The sequence below is a fragment of the Platalea leucorodia genome (assembly GCF_965183815.1).
Source record: "Platalea leucorodia genome assembly, chromosome: W".
Classification (NCBI taxonomy): Eukaryota; Metazoa; Chordata; class Aves; order Pelecaniformes; family Threskiornithidae; genus Platalea; species Platalea leucorodia.
In genome coordinates this window covers 34,291,190-34,308,328 of record NC_138859.1, presented here as the reverse complement: position 1 = coordinate 34,308,328, position 17,139 = coordinate 34,291,190, and the positions used below count along the sequence as shown (strand labels likewise).

Genomic DNA, 17,139 nt, shown 5'->3' with positions numbered 1-17,139 from the left:
CTCCAACTAGACTTCATGCCACTGATCACCACCCGCTGGGCCCAGCTGTTCAGCCAGATTTCAACCCACCCCACTGTCCGCTCATCCAGCCCCTACTTCATCAGCTTCTCTACGAGGATCTTACGGGAGACGGTGTCAAAAGCCTTCCTGAAGCCTAGGTAGACACTATCCGCTGCTCCATCTTTCTTATAAGCCCCCTTCAAGTATTGAAAGGCCGCAATAAGGTCTCCCCGGAGCCTTCTCTTCTCCTCAGCCTTTCGTCATAGGAGGAGAGGTGTTCCAGCCCTCTGACCATTTTCGTGGCCCTCCTCTGGACCCGCTCTAACAGGTCCACGTCTGTCTTGTACTGGGGACCCCAGAGCTGGGCGCAGGACTCCAGGTGGGCTCTCACGAGAGCGGAGTAGAGGGGGAGAATCACCTCCCTCGACCTGCTGGCCACGCTCCTGTTTACGTGGCCCAGGATTCGATTGGCTTTCTGGCCTGCAAGCGCACACTGCCAGCTCGTATCCAATTTTTCGTCCACCGGTACCCCCGAGCCCTTCTCTGCAGGACTGCTCTCAACCCATTCATCACCCAGTCTGTACTGATATCGGGGACTGCCCCGACCCAGGCGCAGGACCTTGCCCTTGGCCTTGTGGAACTTCACGAGGATCGCACGGGCCCACTTCTCCAGCCCGTCAAGGCCCCTCTGGATGGCATCCCTTCCCTCTAGAGTATCAGCTGCACCACTCAGCTTGGCGTCGTCCGCAACCTTGCAGAGGGCGCGCTCAATCCCACTAGCTATGTCATTGATGAAGATATTAAACGGTATTAAACGGTACAGGGAGACCTCATCGCTCTCTACAACTACCTGAAAGGAGGTCGTAGCGAGGTGGGGCTCGGTCTCTTTTCCCAAGAAACAAGCGATAGGACGAGAGGAAACGGCCCCAAGTTGCGCCAGGGGAGGTTTAGATTGGGTATTAGGAAAAATTTCTTCACCGAAAGGGTTGTCGAGCATTGGGACAGGCCGCAGAGGGAAGTGGTTGAGTTACCATCCCTGGAGGTATTTAAAAGACGTGTAGACGTGGTGCTCAGGGACGTGGTTGAGTGGTGGACCTGGCAGCGTTAGGTTAACGGTTGGACTCGATGATCTTAAAGGTCTTTTCCAACCTAAACGATCCTATGCTTCTTGACCGGCTGCCAAGGGTCCACCCAGCTGCCCCTCTTCCACAGGACAGGGGGAGAAAAGAGGATGAAAAAGTTCCTTCTGGAAATATCCACCTGCCAGATCCACAGGCAGCAGGGAAATATCGGCCCTCATAGTGCTGCGCTTTGGAGCTGTAGCTAGAAGGGCGTTGATAACACACCCATGTTTCAGCAGCGCTCCCACAGCATGGAGGCTGTCTCTCCAACCACCCCACCCCCAAAGTCCAGTAAGCTGGGGGTGGGCAAGAGGTTGGGAGGGGACAGAGCCAGGACAGCTGACCCAAAGTGACAGAGAGAGCTATTCCACTGTGCTATGGAAGCACCACAGCTGCCACTCAGAGCGACTGTTTTCTCCTACCGCCTCCCTCCTCACCAGAAAAGGGATATCGACGCGGCCTTATCACACGGCCATCGATAAAGCGCTCCAACAGGAGTTGGATGCTCCCAACACATTGCGCTGTGCCGAAACCACCCTCGCACGGCACGCCTGTAGCGTCACATACAGTATTTTCTAAAGTTTTAGCAGCAGCCCACGCTGGCTTTATGTACATTTGCGTACCACTTCCAAAAAGCTAAGCGCCTGCTTCCTGCAAGACGCAGGAGACTGCCAAGCGGTTCCAGCGTCACGCTTCAAGTGACTGGGCAAATCGCTATCTATCTACAGAACACCGTTAGCAGACTGAAACATTCCACATACTTACACTCCGGGGAGACACCATTTTAACTTGCAGAACTATTCCCCTCAGTAAGACGCACCAGACAGAGGTGATATCCCCATGCTAAGTCTTTATTGTGCAACTGCTGCTCAAAGCTTTTATTACCTTCCACAGGCACACGTCACAAAAAATTAGACATCAACAGTGGCTAGACTGACGGGCAACAGACGAAATCCATTCGGTGGCGATTTGTACACGTGCAGCAACTCCTGTGGTGCAAAAATCTTAGCCAGGCGGCCAGCCCAACTGACGGCCACCCAGAATACGTAGATGTACGTGACAGACAGGCTGCCCACCCTCGGGCCCTTCGTCCGCAACCGTCCGGAATCCATTGGTCAGGCCCAGGTGAGCAGCACGCTTCTTGCCAACAATCACTAGATGCCCAAGAAGCTGGAGAAGGAAGTACAAAACCATAAATAAATAAAATCAAAAGCCACACGCAAAGAGGGGAGAGGGCAGGGAGGGAAGGCATGAGAGCAGAGAACCACCCAGAGAAACCAGTGTGCCAATTCCTAGCAATTCAACCATTGCGCTTCAAATTACTGTCTGTCCGCCTGCAACTGACATTTTCCAAGCAAAGCTACAAAGACCAAGTAGGCACACTGGGGGGGGGGCGGGGGAAAGAGCCACGCAATTTTTTTCAGGCTCGACGGCAACGGACTACAAAACGGCCACAGAAGCTAAGCTCGTCTCCGGGTTCAAGCCCCCATTATACCTTCGGGCAACATAAGCCATTCGGGCGGAAAAGAAACTTTAGGCTGTCTTTGCATGGGTTGACAAAGCCTTTCAACTTGACTTTCAGAGCTAAGAGCAAAGCACCCGGCACCTCTCAACCAGCTTTGCCCTTCCTCAGCCCTGACCTGCCAAAAACCCCAAGCCCTCTTCTCCGCATTAGAAGTACTGCTGCTCTTACTCCAAACCATGACAACAGGCATCAGACTGCGCCCCAAAACAACACCGCATTTTGCACCAGAAGTACATACCCAGGGACGAGCATTGCTTTATATCACTACTTTTAGTCAAAAAGCTCAATCCCGTTGCAAGCTAGAGGCAAAGGATTATAGCGCCAGAAAACCCCAAACAGCCTACTGTGCCCTATCAAGGGGGAAAGGGGGGGATGGGAAAGAGTCCAGTAAATTCGGAACTAATTACAGGTACAGTTTAGCGTACAGAACGCTTCCACGGTACTTACAGATTCGCCAGAATCTTCTGCTTCAGATAACCTGATAATTGGCTCCTTCGGCATGACCAGGACAAGCGTCGGAGCTTGGGGTGAAAGATCGTGGAACGCGAGGCGCTGGAGGAAGAGTATAAAACAGTTAAAACGCAATTGGCTTCAGAGAAAGGTAATAGCTTCAGCAAATCAGTATGCCCCACTGAACTCGTACAGAAGCAGATCACCAGATACCCCAAACACAAGCCGAAACGCTGATTTCTCTTACGCGATGTTAGTACTTTCTATTAACTCATTACGGTCACTGCTCAGACGTTCGCTGTTTACATACATACGCGCGTGCGTACGCACACCGGGAAGCCCCGAGGAGACTGACTGCGTGTGCTTAATCTAAGGTTTCAAGACTATCCTCCTACACGAGGCAGGACCACTCCCACCCCTCGGCAGCAGCAGCAAACTTTGCACGACTTGCGGTGCCAAAGGGATATCACGCGGCAAACGTCTGCGGCTGCCGCCAAGTGCGTTACCGTCAGAGGCCCTCCTCTGCGCGCGCGCACGCACGACACGGTGGGGCTGGGAACCGAGGCGAGCCGGACAGCACCAGCAACCCAGTACGCGCCGCGGCAGCCGGGGAAGGGGGGGGGGGGGCACCGAAGAAGCGCGATGTTTTAGGGATGGTGCAGTAGAGAGCGCCACAACCCAGAAAGGCCCCGCCCGTCGCCCGTCCCCCGTCCCTCCTTCCCTCCCTCCCTCCCTCCAGCCACCCGCAGCAACGCCGCCACCCGCCCTGCCGCGCTCCCGGGCACCGCGCAACGGGTCCTCGGCTCAGGGTGCCTGCGAGCGCGGGGGGAGGGGCGAGGGGGGGAAGGGAAGGGGACGGGAGGGGAGGGCAGGGAAAGGGAACCGCGCACAGAGCAAAGCCGCGGCTACCTCCTCGTCCTCGTCGATGACGTTGGCGGGGAAGCGCCTTGCCGATGACCTTTCCGAAGACAGAAGCGGCGCCACCGGGCCGGGCGGCCCGCGCCCCGAGAATCTCGTCAGCCACGACAACGCCCCTTGTCGCCCCCGCGCTTCCTCCACTCGGCCAGGCCCTCCGCGGCGCCCATTGGGCCGCCAGATCGCCGCCGGCCGATCCCGCGTCTCGACTGGCTGTCTCGTCTGTCGTTTTCGCTTGTCCTCGCCCCCTCGGCGGGTCCGCCCTCGCCGACCTGGTGCTTACCGGGGCTCGGGGAGTTTGCGTGCCCTCGGGGCGCGGAGGGATCCGGCCTGGGGGTGGAGGGATCTGTGCCGTGTAGTGCTGCGACCCCGTGGGCGGGCAACGAGGTCTCAGAAGAGGCTGTTGTAGCTAGAAGGACTATTTATTGTTATTTATTACCGCATCGAGTCTGCCCCAAACGTGCTTGTGGCTTTTTGGTGCTGCTCCCTCCAGTCAAACGACTGCTTTTGCCAGGGCAGGGCAGGGCAGGGCAGGCCAGGCCTTAACTTTTCAGAACGTTTCGCAGAACCAACAGAAGCTGCTCGAAATTGTTCCCTGAAAGCCCCGCTTCAATTGCAGACGTTTCTAAGCTGCACGCCTCCTGGGAGAAAATAAAATACAAAGCGTGTGTTCGGCACTGGTGGCTCGAGGGCTGGAGGGCAGATCAAGCTAGGATTTGCGCTAAGCTGGGTAGGAGGCTTTTAGAAAAACAGGCGGTGCCCCCAAAGCCGCCCAAGGGTGGTCTGTGGTGCCCTGCACCCCCGGGGACAGCGAGCAATTCGATTGGGCTACACAACTGTGTTGTAACATATATAAACCCTGCTTGCCTCTATATCGGGCCAAGGATATCCTTAGCCTTCTTTGCGGCAAGGGCACGTTGTCGGCTCACGTTCAACTTGGTGTCCACCGGGAGCCCCCCACGTCCTTTTCTGCAAAGCTGCTTTCCAGCCGGTCGGCCTCCAGCATATACTGGTGCATGGGGTTGTTCCTCCCCAGGTGCAGGACCTTGCGCTTCCCCTTGTTGAACCCCACGAGGCTCCTGCCTGCCCGTTTCTCCAGCCTGTCGAGGGCCCTCTGGACGGCAGCGCAACCCCCTGGTGTATCAGCCGCTCCTCCCAGTTTTGTATCATCAGCAAACTCGCTGAGGGGCCTGTCTGTCTGTCTGCCTGCCTACCCATCATCCGGATCGTTAATTAGGATGTTGAACAGGATCGGGCCCAGCATTGACCCCCGGGGTCCACCGCTCGTTCCTGGCCTCCAACTAGACTTCATGCCACTGATCACCACCCGCTGGGCCCAGCTGTTCAGCCAGATTTCAACCCACCCCACTGTCCGCTCATCCAGCCCCTACTTCATCAGCTTCTCTACGAGGATCTTACGGGAGACGGTGTCAAAAGCCTTCCTGAAGGCTAGGTAGACACTATCCGCTGCTCCATCTTTCTTATAAGCCCCCTTCAAGTATTGAAAGGCCGCAATAAGGTCTCCCCGGAGCCTTCTCTTCTCCTCAGCCTTTCGTCATAGGAGAGGTGTTCCAGCCCTCTGACCATTTTCGTGGCCCTCCTCTGGACCCACTCTAACAGGTCCACGTCTGTCTTGTACTGGGGACCCCAGAGCTGGGCGCAGGACTCCAGGTGAGCTCTCATGAGAGCGGAGTAGAGGGGGAGAATCACCTCCCTCGACCTGCTGGCCACGCTCCTGTTTACGCGGCCCAGGATTCGATTGGCTTTCTGGCCTGCAAGCGCACACTGCCAGCTCGTATCCAATTTTTCGTCCACCGGTACCCCCGAGCCCTTCTCTGCAGGACTGCTCTCAACCCATTCATCACCCAGTCTGTACTGATATCGGGGACTGCCCCGACCCAGGCACAGGACCTTGCCCTTGGCCTTGTGGAACTTCACGAGGATCGCACGGGCCCACTTCTCCAGCCCGTCAAGGCCCCTCTGGATGGCATCCCTTCCCTCTAGAGTATCAGCTGCACCACTCAGCTTGGCGTCGTCCGCAACCTTGCAGAGGGCGCGCTCAATCCCACTAGCTGTGTCATTGATGAAGATATTAAACGGTATTAAACGGTACAGGGAGACCTCATCGCTCTCTACAACTACCTGAAAGGAGGTCGTAGCGAGGTGGGGCTCGGTCTCTTTTCCCAAGAAACAAGCGATAGGACGAGAGGAAACGGCCCCAAGTTGCGCCAGGGGAGGTTTAGATTGGGTATTAGGAAAAATTTCTTCACCGAAAGGGTTGTCGAGCATTGGGACAGGCCGCAGAGGGAAGTGGTTGAGTTACCATCCCTGGAGGTATTTAAAAGACGTGTAGACATGGTGCTCAGGGACGTGGTTGAGTGGTGGACCTGGCAGCGTTAGGTTAACGGTTGGACTCGATGATCTTAAAGGTCTTTTCCAACCTAAACGATCCTATGCTTCTTGACCGGCTGCCAAGGGTCCACCCAGCTGCCCCTCTTCCACAGGACAGGGGGAGAAAAGAGGATGAAAAAGTTCCTTCTGGAAATATCCACCTGCCAGATCCACAGGCAGCAGGGAAATATCGGCCCTCATAGTGCTGCGCTTTGGAGCTGTAGCTAGAAGGGCGTTGATAACACACCCATGTTTCAGCAGCGCTCCCACAGCATGGAGGCTGTCTCTCCAACCACCCCACCCCCAAAGTCCAGTAAGCTGGGGGTGGGCAAGAGGTTGGGAGGGGACAGAGCCAGGACAGCTGACCCAAAGTGACAGAGAGAGCTATTCCACTGTGCTATGGAAGCACCACAGCTGCCACTCAGAGCGATTGTTTTCTCCTACCACCTCCCTCCTCACCAGAAAAGGGATATCGACGCGGCCTTTTCACACGGCCATCGATAAAGCGCTCCAACAGGAGTTGGATGCTCCCAACACATTGCGCTGTGCCGAAACCACCCTCGCACGGCACGCCTGTAGCGTCACATACAGTATTTTCTAAAGTTTTAGCAGCAGCCCACGCTGGCTTTATGTACATTTGCGTACCACTTCCAAAAAGCTAAGCGCCTGCTTCCTGCAAGACGCAGGAGACTGCCAAGCGGTTCCAGCGTCACGCTTCAAGTGACTGGGCAAATCGCTATCTATCTACAGAACACCGTTAGCAGACTGAAACATTCCACATACTTACACTCCGGGGAGACACCGTTTTAACTTGCAGAACTATTCCCCTCAGTAAGACGCACCAGACAGAGGTGATATCCCCATGCTAAGTCTTTATTGTGCAACTGCTGCTCAAAGCTTTTATTACCTTCCACAGGCACACGTCACAAAAAATTAGACATCAACAGTGGCTAGACTGACGGGCAACAGACGAAATCCATTCGGTGGCGATTTGTACACGTGCAGCAACTCCTGTGGTGCAAAAATCTTAGCCAGGCGGCCAGCCCAACTGACGGCCACCCAGAATACGTAGATGTACGTGACAGACAGGCTGCCCACCCTCGGGCCCTTCGTCCGCAACCGTCCGGAATCCATTGGTCAGGCCCAGGTGAGCAGCACGCTTCTTGCCAACAATCACTAGATGCCCAAGAAGCTGGAGAAGGAAGTACAAAACCATAAATAAATAAAATCAAAAGCCACACGCAAAGAGGGGAGAGGGCAGGGAGGGAAGGCATGAGAGCAGAGAACCACCCAGAGAAACCAGTTCGCCAATTCCTAGCAATTCAACCATTGCGCTTCAAATTACTGTCTGTCCGCCTGCAACTGACATTTTCCAAGCAAAGCTACAAAGACCAAGTAGGCACACTGTGGGGGGGCGGGGGAAAGAGCCACGCAATTTTTTTCAGGCTCGACGGCAACGGACTACAAAACGGCCACAGAAGCTAAGCTCGTCTCCGGGTTCAAGCCCCCATTATACCTTCGGGCAACATAAGCCATTCGGGCGGAAAAGAAACTTTAGGCTGTCTTTGCATGGGTTGACAAAGCCTTTGAACTTGACTTTCAGAGCTAAGAGCAAAGCACCCGGCACCTCTCAACCAGCTTTGCCCTTCCTCAGCCCTGACCTGCCAAAAACCCCAAGCCCTCTTCTCCGCATTAGAAGTACTGCTGCTCTTACTCCAAACCATGACAACAGGCATCAGACTGCGCCCCAAAACAACACCGCATTTTGCACCAGAAGTACATACCCAGGGACGAGCATTGCTTTATATCACTACTTTTAGTCAAAAAGCTCAATCCCGTTGCAAGCTAGAGGCAAAGGATTATAGCGCCAGAAAACCCCAAACAGCCTACTGTGCCCTATCAAGGGGGAAAGGGGGGGATGGGAAAGAGTCCAGTAAATTCGGAACTAATTACAGGTACAGTTTAGCGTACAGAACGCTTCCACGGTACTTACAGATTCGCCAGAATCTTCTGCTTCAGATAACCTGATAATTGGCTCCTTCGGCATGACCAGGACAAGCGTCGGAGCTTGGGGTGAAAGATCGTGGAACGCGAGGCGCTGGAGGAAGAGTATAAAACAGTTAAAACGCAATTGGCTTCAGAGAAAGGTAATAGCTTCAGCAAATCAGTATGCCCCACTGAACTCGTACAGAAGCAGATCACCAGATACCCCAAACACAAGCCGAAACGCTGATTTCTCTTACGCGATGTTAGTACTTTCTATTAACTCATTACGGTCACTGCTCAGACGTTCGCTGTTTACATACATACGCGCGTGCGTACGCACACCGGGAAGCCCCGAGGAGATTGACTGCGTGTGCTTAATCTAAGGTTTCAAGACTATCCTCCTACACGAGGCAGGACCACTCCCACCCCTCGGCAGCAGCAGCAGCAGCAAACTTTGCACGACTTGCGGTGCCAAAGGGATATCACGCGGCAAACGTCTGCGGCTGCCGCCAAGTGCGTTACCGTCAGAGGCCCTCCTCTGCGCGCGCGCACGCACGACACGGTGGGGCTGGGAACCGAGGCGAGCCGGACAGCACCAGCAACCCAGTACGCGCCGCGGCAGCCGGGGAAGGGGGGGGGGGGGCACCGAAGAAGCGCGATGTTTTAGGGATGGTGCAGTAGAGAGCGCCACAACCCAGAAAGGCCCCGCCCGTCCCCCGTCCCTCCCTCCCTCCCTCCAGCCACCCGCAGCAACGCCGCCACCCGCCCTGCCGCGCTCCCGGGCACCGCGCAACGGGTCCTCGGCTCAGGGTGCCTGCGAGCGCGGGGGGAGGGGCGAGGGGGGGAAGGGAAGGGGACGGGAGGGGAGGGCAGGGAAAGGGAACCGCGCACAGAGCAAAGCCGCGGCTACCTCCTCGTCCTCGTCGATGACGTTGGCGGGGAAGCGCCTTGCCGATGACCTTTCCGAAGACAGAAGCGGCGCCACCGGGCCGGGCGGCCCGCGCCCCGAGAATCTCGTCAGCCACGACAACGCCCCTTGTCGCCCCCGCGCTTCCTCCACTCGGCCAGGCCCTCCGCGGCGCCCATTGGGCCGCCAGATCGCCGCCGGCCGATCCCGCGTCTCGACTGGCTGTCTCGTCTGTCGTTTTCGCTTGTCCTCGCCCCCTCGGCGGGTCCGCCCTCGCCGACCTGGTGCTTACCGGGGCTCGGGGAGTTTGCGTGCCCTCGGGGCGCGGAGGGATCCGGCCTGGGGGTGGAGGGATCTGTGCCGTGTAGTGCTGCGACCCCGTGGGCGGGCAACGAGGTCTCAGAAGAGGCTGTTGTAGCTAGAAGGACTATTTATTGTTATTTATTACCGCATCGAGTCCGCCCCAAACGTGCTTGTGGCTTTTTGGTGCTGCTCCCTCCAGTCAAACGACTGCTTTTGCCAGGGCAGGGCAGGGCAGGCCAGGCCTTAACTTTTCAGAACGTTTCGCAGAACCAACAGAAGCTGCTCGAAATTGTTCCCTGAAAGCCCCGCTTCAATTGCAGACGTTTCTAAGCTGCACGCCTCCTGGGAGAAAATAAAATACAAAGCGTGTGTTCGGCACTGGTGGCTCGAGGGCTGGAGGGCAGATCAAGCTAGGATTTGCGCTAAGCTGGGTAGGAGGCTTTTAGAAAAACAGGCGGTGCCCCCAAAGCCGCCCAAGGGTGGTCTGTGGTGCCCTGCACCCCCGGGGACAGCGAGCAATTCGATTGGGCTACACAACTGTGTTGTAACATATATAAACCCTGCTTGCCTCTATATCGGGCCAAGGATATCCTTAGCCTTCTTTGCGGCAAGGGCACGTTGTCGGCTCACGTTCAACTTGGTGCCCACCGGGAGCCCCCCACGTCCTTTTCTGCAAAGCTGCTTTCCAGCCGGTCGGCCTCCAGCATATACTGGTGCATGGGGTTGTTCCTCCCCAGGTGCAGGACCTTGCGCTTCCCCTTGTTGAACCCCACGAGGCTCCTGCCTGCCCGTTTCTCCAGCCTGTCGAGGGCCCTCTGGACGGCAGCGCAACCCCCTGGTGTATCAGCCGCTCCTCCCAGTTTTGTATCATCAGCAAACTCGCTGAGGGGCCTGTCTGTCTGTCTGCCTGCCTACCCATCATCCGGATCGTTAATTAGGATGTTGAACAGGATCGGGCCCAGCATTGACCCCCGGGGTCCACCGCTCGTTCCTGGCCTCCAACTAGACTTCATGCCACTGATCACCACCCGCTGGGCCCAGCTGTTCAGCCAGATTTCAACCCACCCCACTGTCCGCTCATCCAGCCCCTACTTCATCAGCTTCTCTACGAGGATCTTACGGGAGACGGTGTCAAAAGCCTTCCTGAAGGCTAGGTACACACTATCCGCTGCTCCATCTTTCTTATAAGCCCCCTTCAAGTATTGAAAGGCCGCAATAAGGTCTCCCCGGAGCCTTCTCTTCTCCTCAGCCTTTCGTCATAGGAGAGGTGTTCCAGCCCTCTGACCATTTTCGTGGCCCTCCTCTGGACCCACTCTAACAGGTCCACGTCTGTCTTGTACTGGGGACCCCAGAGCTGGGCGCAGGACTCCAGGTGGGCTCTCACGAGAGCGGAGTAGAGGGGGAGAATCACCTCCCTCGACCTGCTGGCCACGCTCCTGTTTACGCGGCCCAGGATTCGATTGGCTTTCTGGCCTGCAAGCGCACACTGCCAGCTCGTATCCAATTTTTCGTCCACCGGTACCCCCGAGCCCTTCTCTGCAGGACTGCTCTCAACCCATTCATCACCCAGTCTGTACTGATATCGGGGACTGCCCCGACCCAGGCGCAGGACCTTGCCCTTGGCCTTGTGGAACTTCACGAGGATCGCACGGGCCCACTTCTCCAGCCCGTCAAGGCCCCTCTGGATGGCATCCCTTCCCTCTAGAGTATCAGCTGCACCACTCAGCTTAGCGTCGTCCGCAACCTCGCAGAGGGCGCGCTCAATCCCACTAGCTGTGTCATTGATGAAGATATTAAACGGTATTAAACGGTACAGGGAGACCTCATCGCTCTCTACAACTACCTGAAAGGAGGTCGTAGCGAGGTGGGGCTCGGTCTCTTTTCCCAAGAAACAAGCGATAGGACGAGAGGAAACGGCCCCAAGTTGCGCCAGGGGAGGTTTAGATTGGGTATTAGGAAAAATTTCTTCACCGAAAGGGTTGTCGAGCATTGGGACAGGCCGCAGAGGCAAGTGGTTGAGTTACCATCCCTGGAGGTATTTAAAAGACGTGTAGACATGGTGCTCAGGGACGCGGTTGAGTGGTGGACCTGGCAGCGTTAGGTTAACGGTTGGACTCGATGATCTTAAAGGTCTTTTCCAACCTAAACGATCCTATGCTTCTTGACCGGCTGCCAAGGGTCCACCCAGCTGCCCCTCTTCCACAGGACAGGGGGAGAAAAGAGGATGAAAAAGTTCCTTCTGGAAATATCCACCTGCCAGATCCACAGGCAGCAGGGAAATATCGGCCCTCATAGTGCTGCGCTTTGGAGCTGTAGCTAGAAGGGCGTTGATAACACACCCATGTTTCAGCAGCGCTCCCACAGCATGGAGGCTGTCTCTCCAACCACCCCACCCCCAAAGTCCAGTAAGCTGGGGGTGGGCAAGAGGTTGGGAGGGGACAGAGCCAGGACAGCTGACCCAAAGTGACAGAGAGAGCTATTCCACTGTGCTATGGAAGCACCACAGCTGCCACTCAGAGCGACTGTTTTCTCCTACCGCCTCCCTCCTCACCAGAAAAGGGATATCGACGCGGCCTTATCACACGGCCATCGATAAAGCGCTCCAACAGGAGTTGGATGCTCCCAACACATTGCGCTGTGCCGAAACCACCCTCGCACGGCACGCCTGTAGCGTCACATACAGTATTTTCTAAAGTTTTAGCAGCAGCCCACGCTGGCTTTATGTACATTTGCGTACCACTTCCAAAAAGCTAAGCGCCTGCTTCCTGCAAGACGCAGGAGACTGCCAAGCGGTTCCAGCGTCACGCTTCAAGTGACTGGGCAAATCGCTATCTATCTACAGAACACCGTTAGCAGACTGAAACATTCCACATACTTACACTCCGGGGAGACACCATTTTAACTTGCAGAACTATTCCCCTCAGTAAGACGCACCAGACAGAGGTGATATCCCCATGCTAAGTCTTTATTGTGCAACTGCTGCTCAAAGCTTTTATTACCTTCCACAGGCACACGTCACAAAAAATTAGACATCAACAGTGGCTAGACTGACGGGCAACAGACGAAATCCATTCGGTGGCGATTTGTACACGTGCAGCAACTCCTGTGGTGCAAAAATCTTAGCCAGGCGGCCAGCCCAACTGACGGCCACCCAGAATACGTAGATGTACGTGACAGACAGGCTGCCCACCCTCGGGCCCTTCGTCCGCAACCGTCCGGAATCCATTGGTCAGGCCCAGGTGAGCAGCACGCTTCTTGCCAACAATCACTAGATGCCCAAGAAGCTGGAGAAGGAAGTACAAAACCATAAATAAATAAAATCAAAAGCCACACGCAAAGAGGGGAGAGGGCAGGGAGGGAAGGCATGAGAGCAGAGAACCACCCAGAGAAACCAGTTCGCCAATTCCTAGCAATTCAACCATTGCGCTTCAAATTACTGTCTGTCCGCCTGCAACTGACATTTTCCAAGCAAAGCTACAAAGACCAAGTAGGCACACTGGGGGGGGGCGGGGGAAAGAGCCACGCAATTTTTTTCAGGCTCGACGGCAACGGACTACAAAACGGCCACAGAAGCTAAGCTCGTCTCCGGGTTCAAGCCCCCATTATACCTTCGGGCAACATAAGCCATTCGGGCGGAAAAGAAACTTTAGGCTGTCTTTGCATGGGTTGACAAAGCCTTTGAACTTGACTTTCAGAGCTAAGAGCAAAGCACCCGGCACCTCTCAACCAGCTTTGCCCTTCCTCAGCCCTGACCTGCCAAAAACCCCAAGCCCTCTTCTCCGCATTAGAAGAAGTACTGCTGCTCTTACTCCAAACCATGACAACAGGCATCAGACTGCGCCCCAAAACAACACCGCATTTTGCACCAGAAGTACATACCCAGGGACGAGCATTGCTTTATATCACTACTTTTAGTCAAAAAGCTCAATCCCGTTGCAAGCTAGAGGCAAAGGATTATAGCGCCAGAAAACCCCAAACAGCCTACTGTGCCCTATCAAGGGGGAAAGGGGGGGATGGGAAAGAGTCCAGTAAATTCGGAACTAATTACAGGTACAGTTTAGCGTACAGAACGCTTCCACGGTACTTACAGATTCGCCAGAATCTTCTGCTTCAGATAACCTGATAATTGGCTCCTTCGGCATGACCAGGACAAGCGTCGGAGCTTGGGGTGAAAGATCGTGGAACGCGAGGCGCTGGAGGAAGAGTATAAAACAGTTAAAACGCAATTGGCTTCAGAGAAAGGTAATAGCTTCAGCAAATCAGTATGCCCCACTGAACTCGTACAGAAGCAGATCACCAGATACCCCAAACACAAGCCGAAACGCTGATTTCTCTTACGCGATGTTAGTACTTTCTATTAACTCATTACGGTCACTGCTCAGACGTTCGCTGTTTACATACATACGCGCGTGCGTACGCACACCGGGAAGCCCCGAGGAGACTGACTGCGTGTGCTTAATCTAAGGTTTCAAGACTATCCTCCTACACGAGGCAGGACCACTCCCACCCCTCGGCAGCAGCAGCAGCAGCAAACTTTGCACGACTTGCGGTGCCAAAGGGATATCACGCGGCAAACGTCTGCGGCTGCCGCCAAGTGCGTTACCGTCAGAGGCCCTCCTCTGCGCGCGCGCACGCACGACACGGTGGGGCTGGGAACCGAGGCGAGCCGGACAGCACCAGCAACCCAGTACGCGCCGCGGCAGCCGGGGAAGGGGGGGGGGGGGCACCGAAGAAGCGCGATGTTTTAGGGATGGTGCAGTAGAGAGCGCCACAACCCAGAAAGGCCCCGCCCGTCCCCCGTCCCTCCCTCCCTCCCTCCCTCCCTCCCTCCCTCCCTCCAGCCACCCGCAGCAACGCCGCCACCCGCCCTGCCGCGCTCCCGGGCACCGCGCAACGGGTCCTCGGCTCAGGGTGCCTGCGAGCGCGGGGGGAGGGGCGAGGGGGGGAAGGGAAGGGGACGGGAGGGGAGGGCAGGGAAAGGGAACCGCGCACAGAGCAAAGCCGCGGCTACCTCCTCGTCCTCGTCGATGACGTTGGCGGGGAAGCGCCTTGCCGATGACCTTTCCGAAGACAGAAGCGGCGCCACCGGGCCGGGCGGCCCGCGCCCCGAGAATCTCGTCAGCCACGACAACGCCCCTTGTCGCCCCCGCGCTTCCTCCACTCGGCCAGGCCCTCCGCGGCGCCCATTGGGCCGCCAGATCGCCGCCGGCCGATCCCGCGTCTCGACTGGCTGTCTCGTCTGTCGTTTTCGCTTGTCCTCGCCCCCTCGGCGGGTCCGCCCTCGCCGACCTGGTGCTTACCGGGGCTCGGGGAGTTTGCGTGCCCTCGGGGCGCGGAGGGATCCGGCCTGGGGGTGGAGGGATCTGTGCCGTGTAGTGCTGCGACCCCGTGGGCGGGCAACGAGGTCTCAGAAGAGGCTGTTGTAGCTAGAAGGACTATTTATTGTTATTTATTACCGCATCGAGTCCGCCCCAAACGTGCTTGTGGCTTTTTGGTGCTGCTCCCTCCAGTCAAACGACTGCTTTTGCCAGGGCAGGGCAGGGCAGGCCAGGCCTTAACTTTTCAGAACGTTTCGCAGAACCAACAGAAGCTGCTCGAAATTGTTCCCTGAAAGCCCCGCTTCAATTGCAGACGTTTCTAAGCTGCACGCCTCCTGGGAGAAAATAAAATACAAAGCGTGTGTTCGGCACTGGTGGCTCGAGGGCTGGAGGGCAGATCAAGCTAGGATTTGCGCTAAGCTGGGTAGGAGGCTTTTAGAAAAACAGGCGGTGCCCCCAAAGCCGCCCAAGGGTGGTCTGTGGTGCCCTGCACCCCCGGGGACAGCGAGCAATTCGATTGGGCTACACAACTGTGTTGTAACATATATAAACCCTGCTTGCCTCTATATCGGGCCAAGGATATCCTTAGCCTTCTTTGCGGCAAGGGCACGTTGTCGGCTCACGTTCAACTTGGTGTCCACCGGGAGCCCCCCACGTCCTTTTCTGCAAAGCTGCTTTCCAGCCGGTCGGCCTCCAGCATATACTGGTGCATGGGGTTGTTCCTCCCCAGGTGCAGGACCTTGCGCTTCCCCTTGTTGAACCCCACGAGGCTCCTGCCTGCCCGTTTCTCCAGCCTGTCGAGGGCCCTCTGGACGGCAGCGCAACCCCCTGGTGTATCAGCCGCTCCTCCCAGTTTTGTATCATCAGCAAACTCGCTGAGGGGCCTGTCTGTCTGTCTGCCTGCCTACCCATCATCCGGATCGTTAATTAGGATGTTGAACAGGATCGGGCCCAGCATTGACCCCCGGGGTCCACCGCTCGTTCCTGGCCTCCAACTAGACTTCATGCCACTGATCACCACCCGCTGGGCCCAGCTGTTCAGCCAGATTTCAACCCACCCCACTGTCCGCTCATCCAGCCCCTACTTCATCAGCTTCTCTACGAGGATCTTACGGGAGACGGTGTCAAAAGCCTTCCTGAAGGCTAGGTACACACTATCCGCTGCTCCATCTTTCTTATAAGCCCCCTTCAAGTATTGAAAGGCCGCAATAAGGTCTCCCCGGAGCCTTCTCTTCTCCTCAGCCTTTCGTCATAGGAGGAGAGGTGTTCCAGCCCTCTGACCATTTTCGTGGCCCTCCTCTGGACCCACTCTAACAGGTCCACGTCTGTCTTGTACTGGGGACCCCAGAGCTGGGCGCAGGACTCCAGGTGGGCTCTCATGAGAGCGGAGTAGAGGGGGAGAATCACCTCCCTCGACCTGCTGGCCACGCTCCTGTTTACGCGGCCCAGGATTCGATTGGCTTTCTGGCCTGCAAGCGCACACTGCCAGCTCGTATCCAATTTTTCGTCCACCGGTACCCCCGAGCCCTTCTCTGCAGGACTGCTCTCAACCCATTCATCACCCAGTCTGTACTGATATCGGGGACTGCCCCGACCCAGGCACAGGACCTTGCCCTTGGCCTTGTGGAACTTCACGAGGATCGCACGGGCCCACTTCTCCAGCCCGTCAAGGCCCCTCTGGATGGCATCCCTTCCCTCTAGAGTATCAGCTGCACCACTCAGCTTGGCGTCGTCCGCAACCTTGCAGAGGGCGCGCTCAATCCCACTAGCTGTGTCATTGATGAAGATATTAAACGGTATTAAACGGTACAGGGAGACCTCATCGCTCTCTACAACTACCTGAAAGGAGGTCGTAGCGAGGTGGGGCTCGGTCTCTTTTCCCAAGTAACAAGCGATAGGACGAGAGGAAACGGCCCCAAGTTGCGCCAGGGGAGGTTTAGATTGGGTATTAGGAAAAATTTCTTCACCGAAAGGGTTGTCGAGCATTGGGACAGGCCGCAGAGGGAAGTGGTTGAGTTATCATCCCTGGAGGTATTTAAAAGACGTGTAGACATGGTGCTCAGGGACGTGGTTGAGTGGTGGACCTGGCAGCGTTAGGTTAACAGTTGGACTCGATGATCTTAAAGGTCTTTTCCAACCTAAACGATCCTATGCTTCTTGACCGGCTGCCAAGGGTCCACCCAGCTGCCCCTCTTCCACAGGACAGGGGGAGAAAAGAGGATG

General features: G+C 56.4%; 3 protein-coding genes across 3 annotated transcripts; all 3 read right to left on the bottom strand.

Annotated features, from left to right (window-relative positions):
- Positions 1-2,126: 2,126 nt before the first annotated feature.
- On the bottom strand, positions 2,127-4,245 carry LOC309601941 (adenosine 5'-monophosphoramidase HINT1-like; the record flags this gene model as incomplete). The annotated part of the gene is made up of 3 exons (XM_082335200.1): positions 2,127-2,291; positions 3,094-3,198; positions 4,006-4,245. Coding segments are annotated over 3 exons (510 nt in total), but the record flags the coding sequence as incomplete, so codon positions are not given.
- A 3,184-nt stretch (positions 4,246-7,429) lies between these two features.
- Positions 7,430-9,538, bottom strand: LOC309601940 (adenosine 5'-monophosphoramidase HINT1-like; the record flags this gene model as incomplete). Its single annotated transcript, XM_082335199.1, has 3 exons — positions 7,430-7,594; positions 8,396-8,500; positions 9,299-9,538. Coding segments are annotated over 3 exons (510 nt in total), but the record flags the coding sequence as incomplete, so codon positions are not given.
- Positions 9,539-12,717: 3,179 nt separating this feature from the next.
- Positions 12,718-14,849, bottom strand: LOC309601939 (adenosine 5'-monophosphoramidase HINT1-like; the record flags this gene model as incomplete). Its single annotated transcript, XM_082335198.1, has 3 exons — positions 12,718-12,882; positions 13,687-13,791; positions 14,610-14,849. Coding segments are annotated over 3 exons (510 nt in total), but the record flags the coding sequence as incomplete, so codon positions are not given.
- Between the last annotated feature and the right edge of the window lie 2,290 nt (positions 14,850-17,139).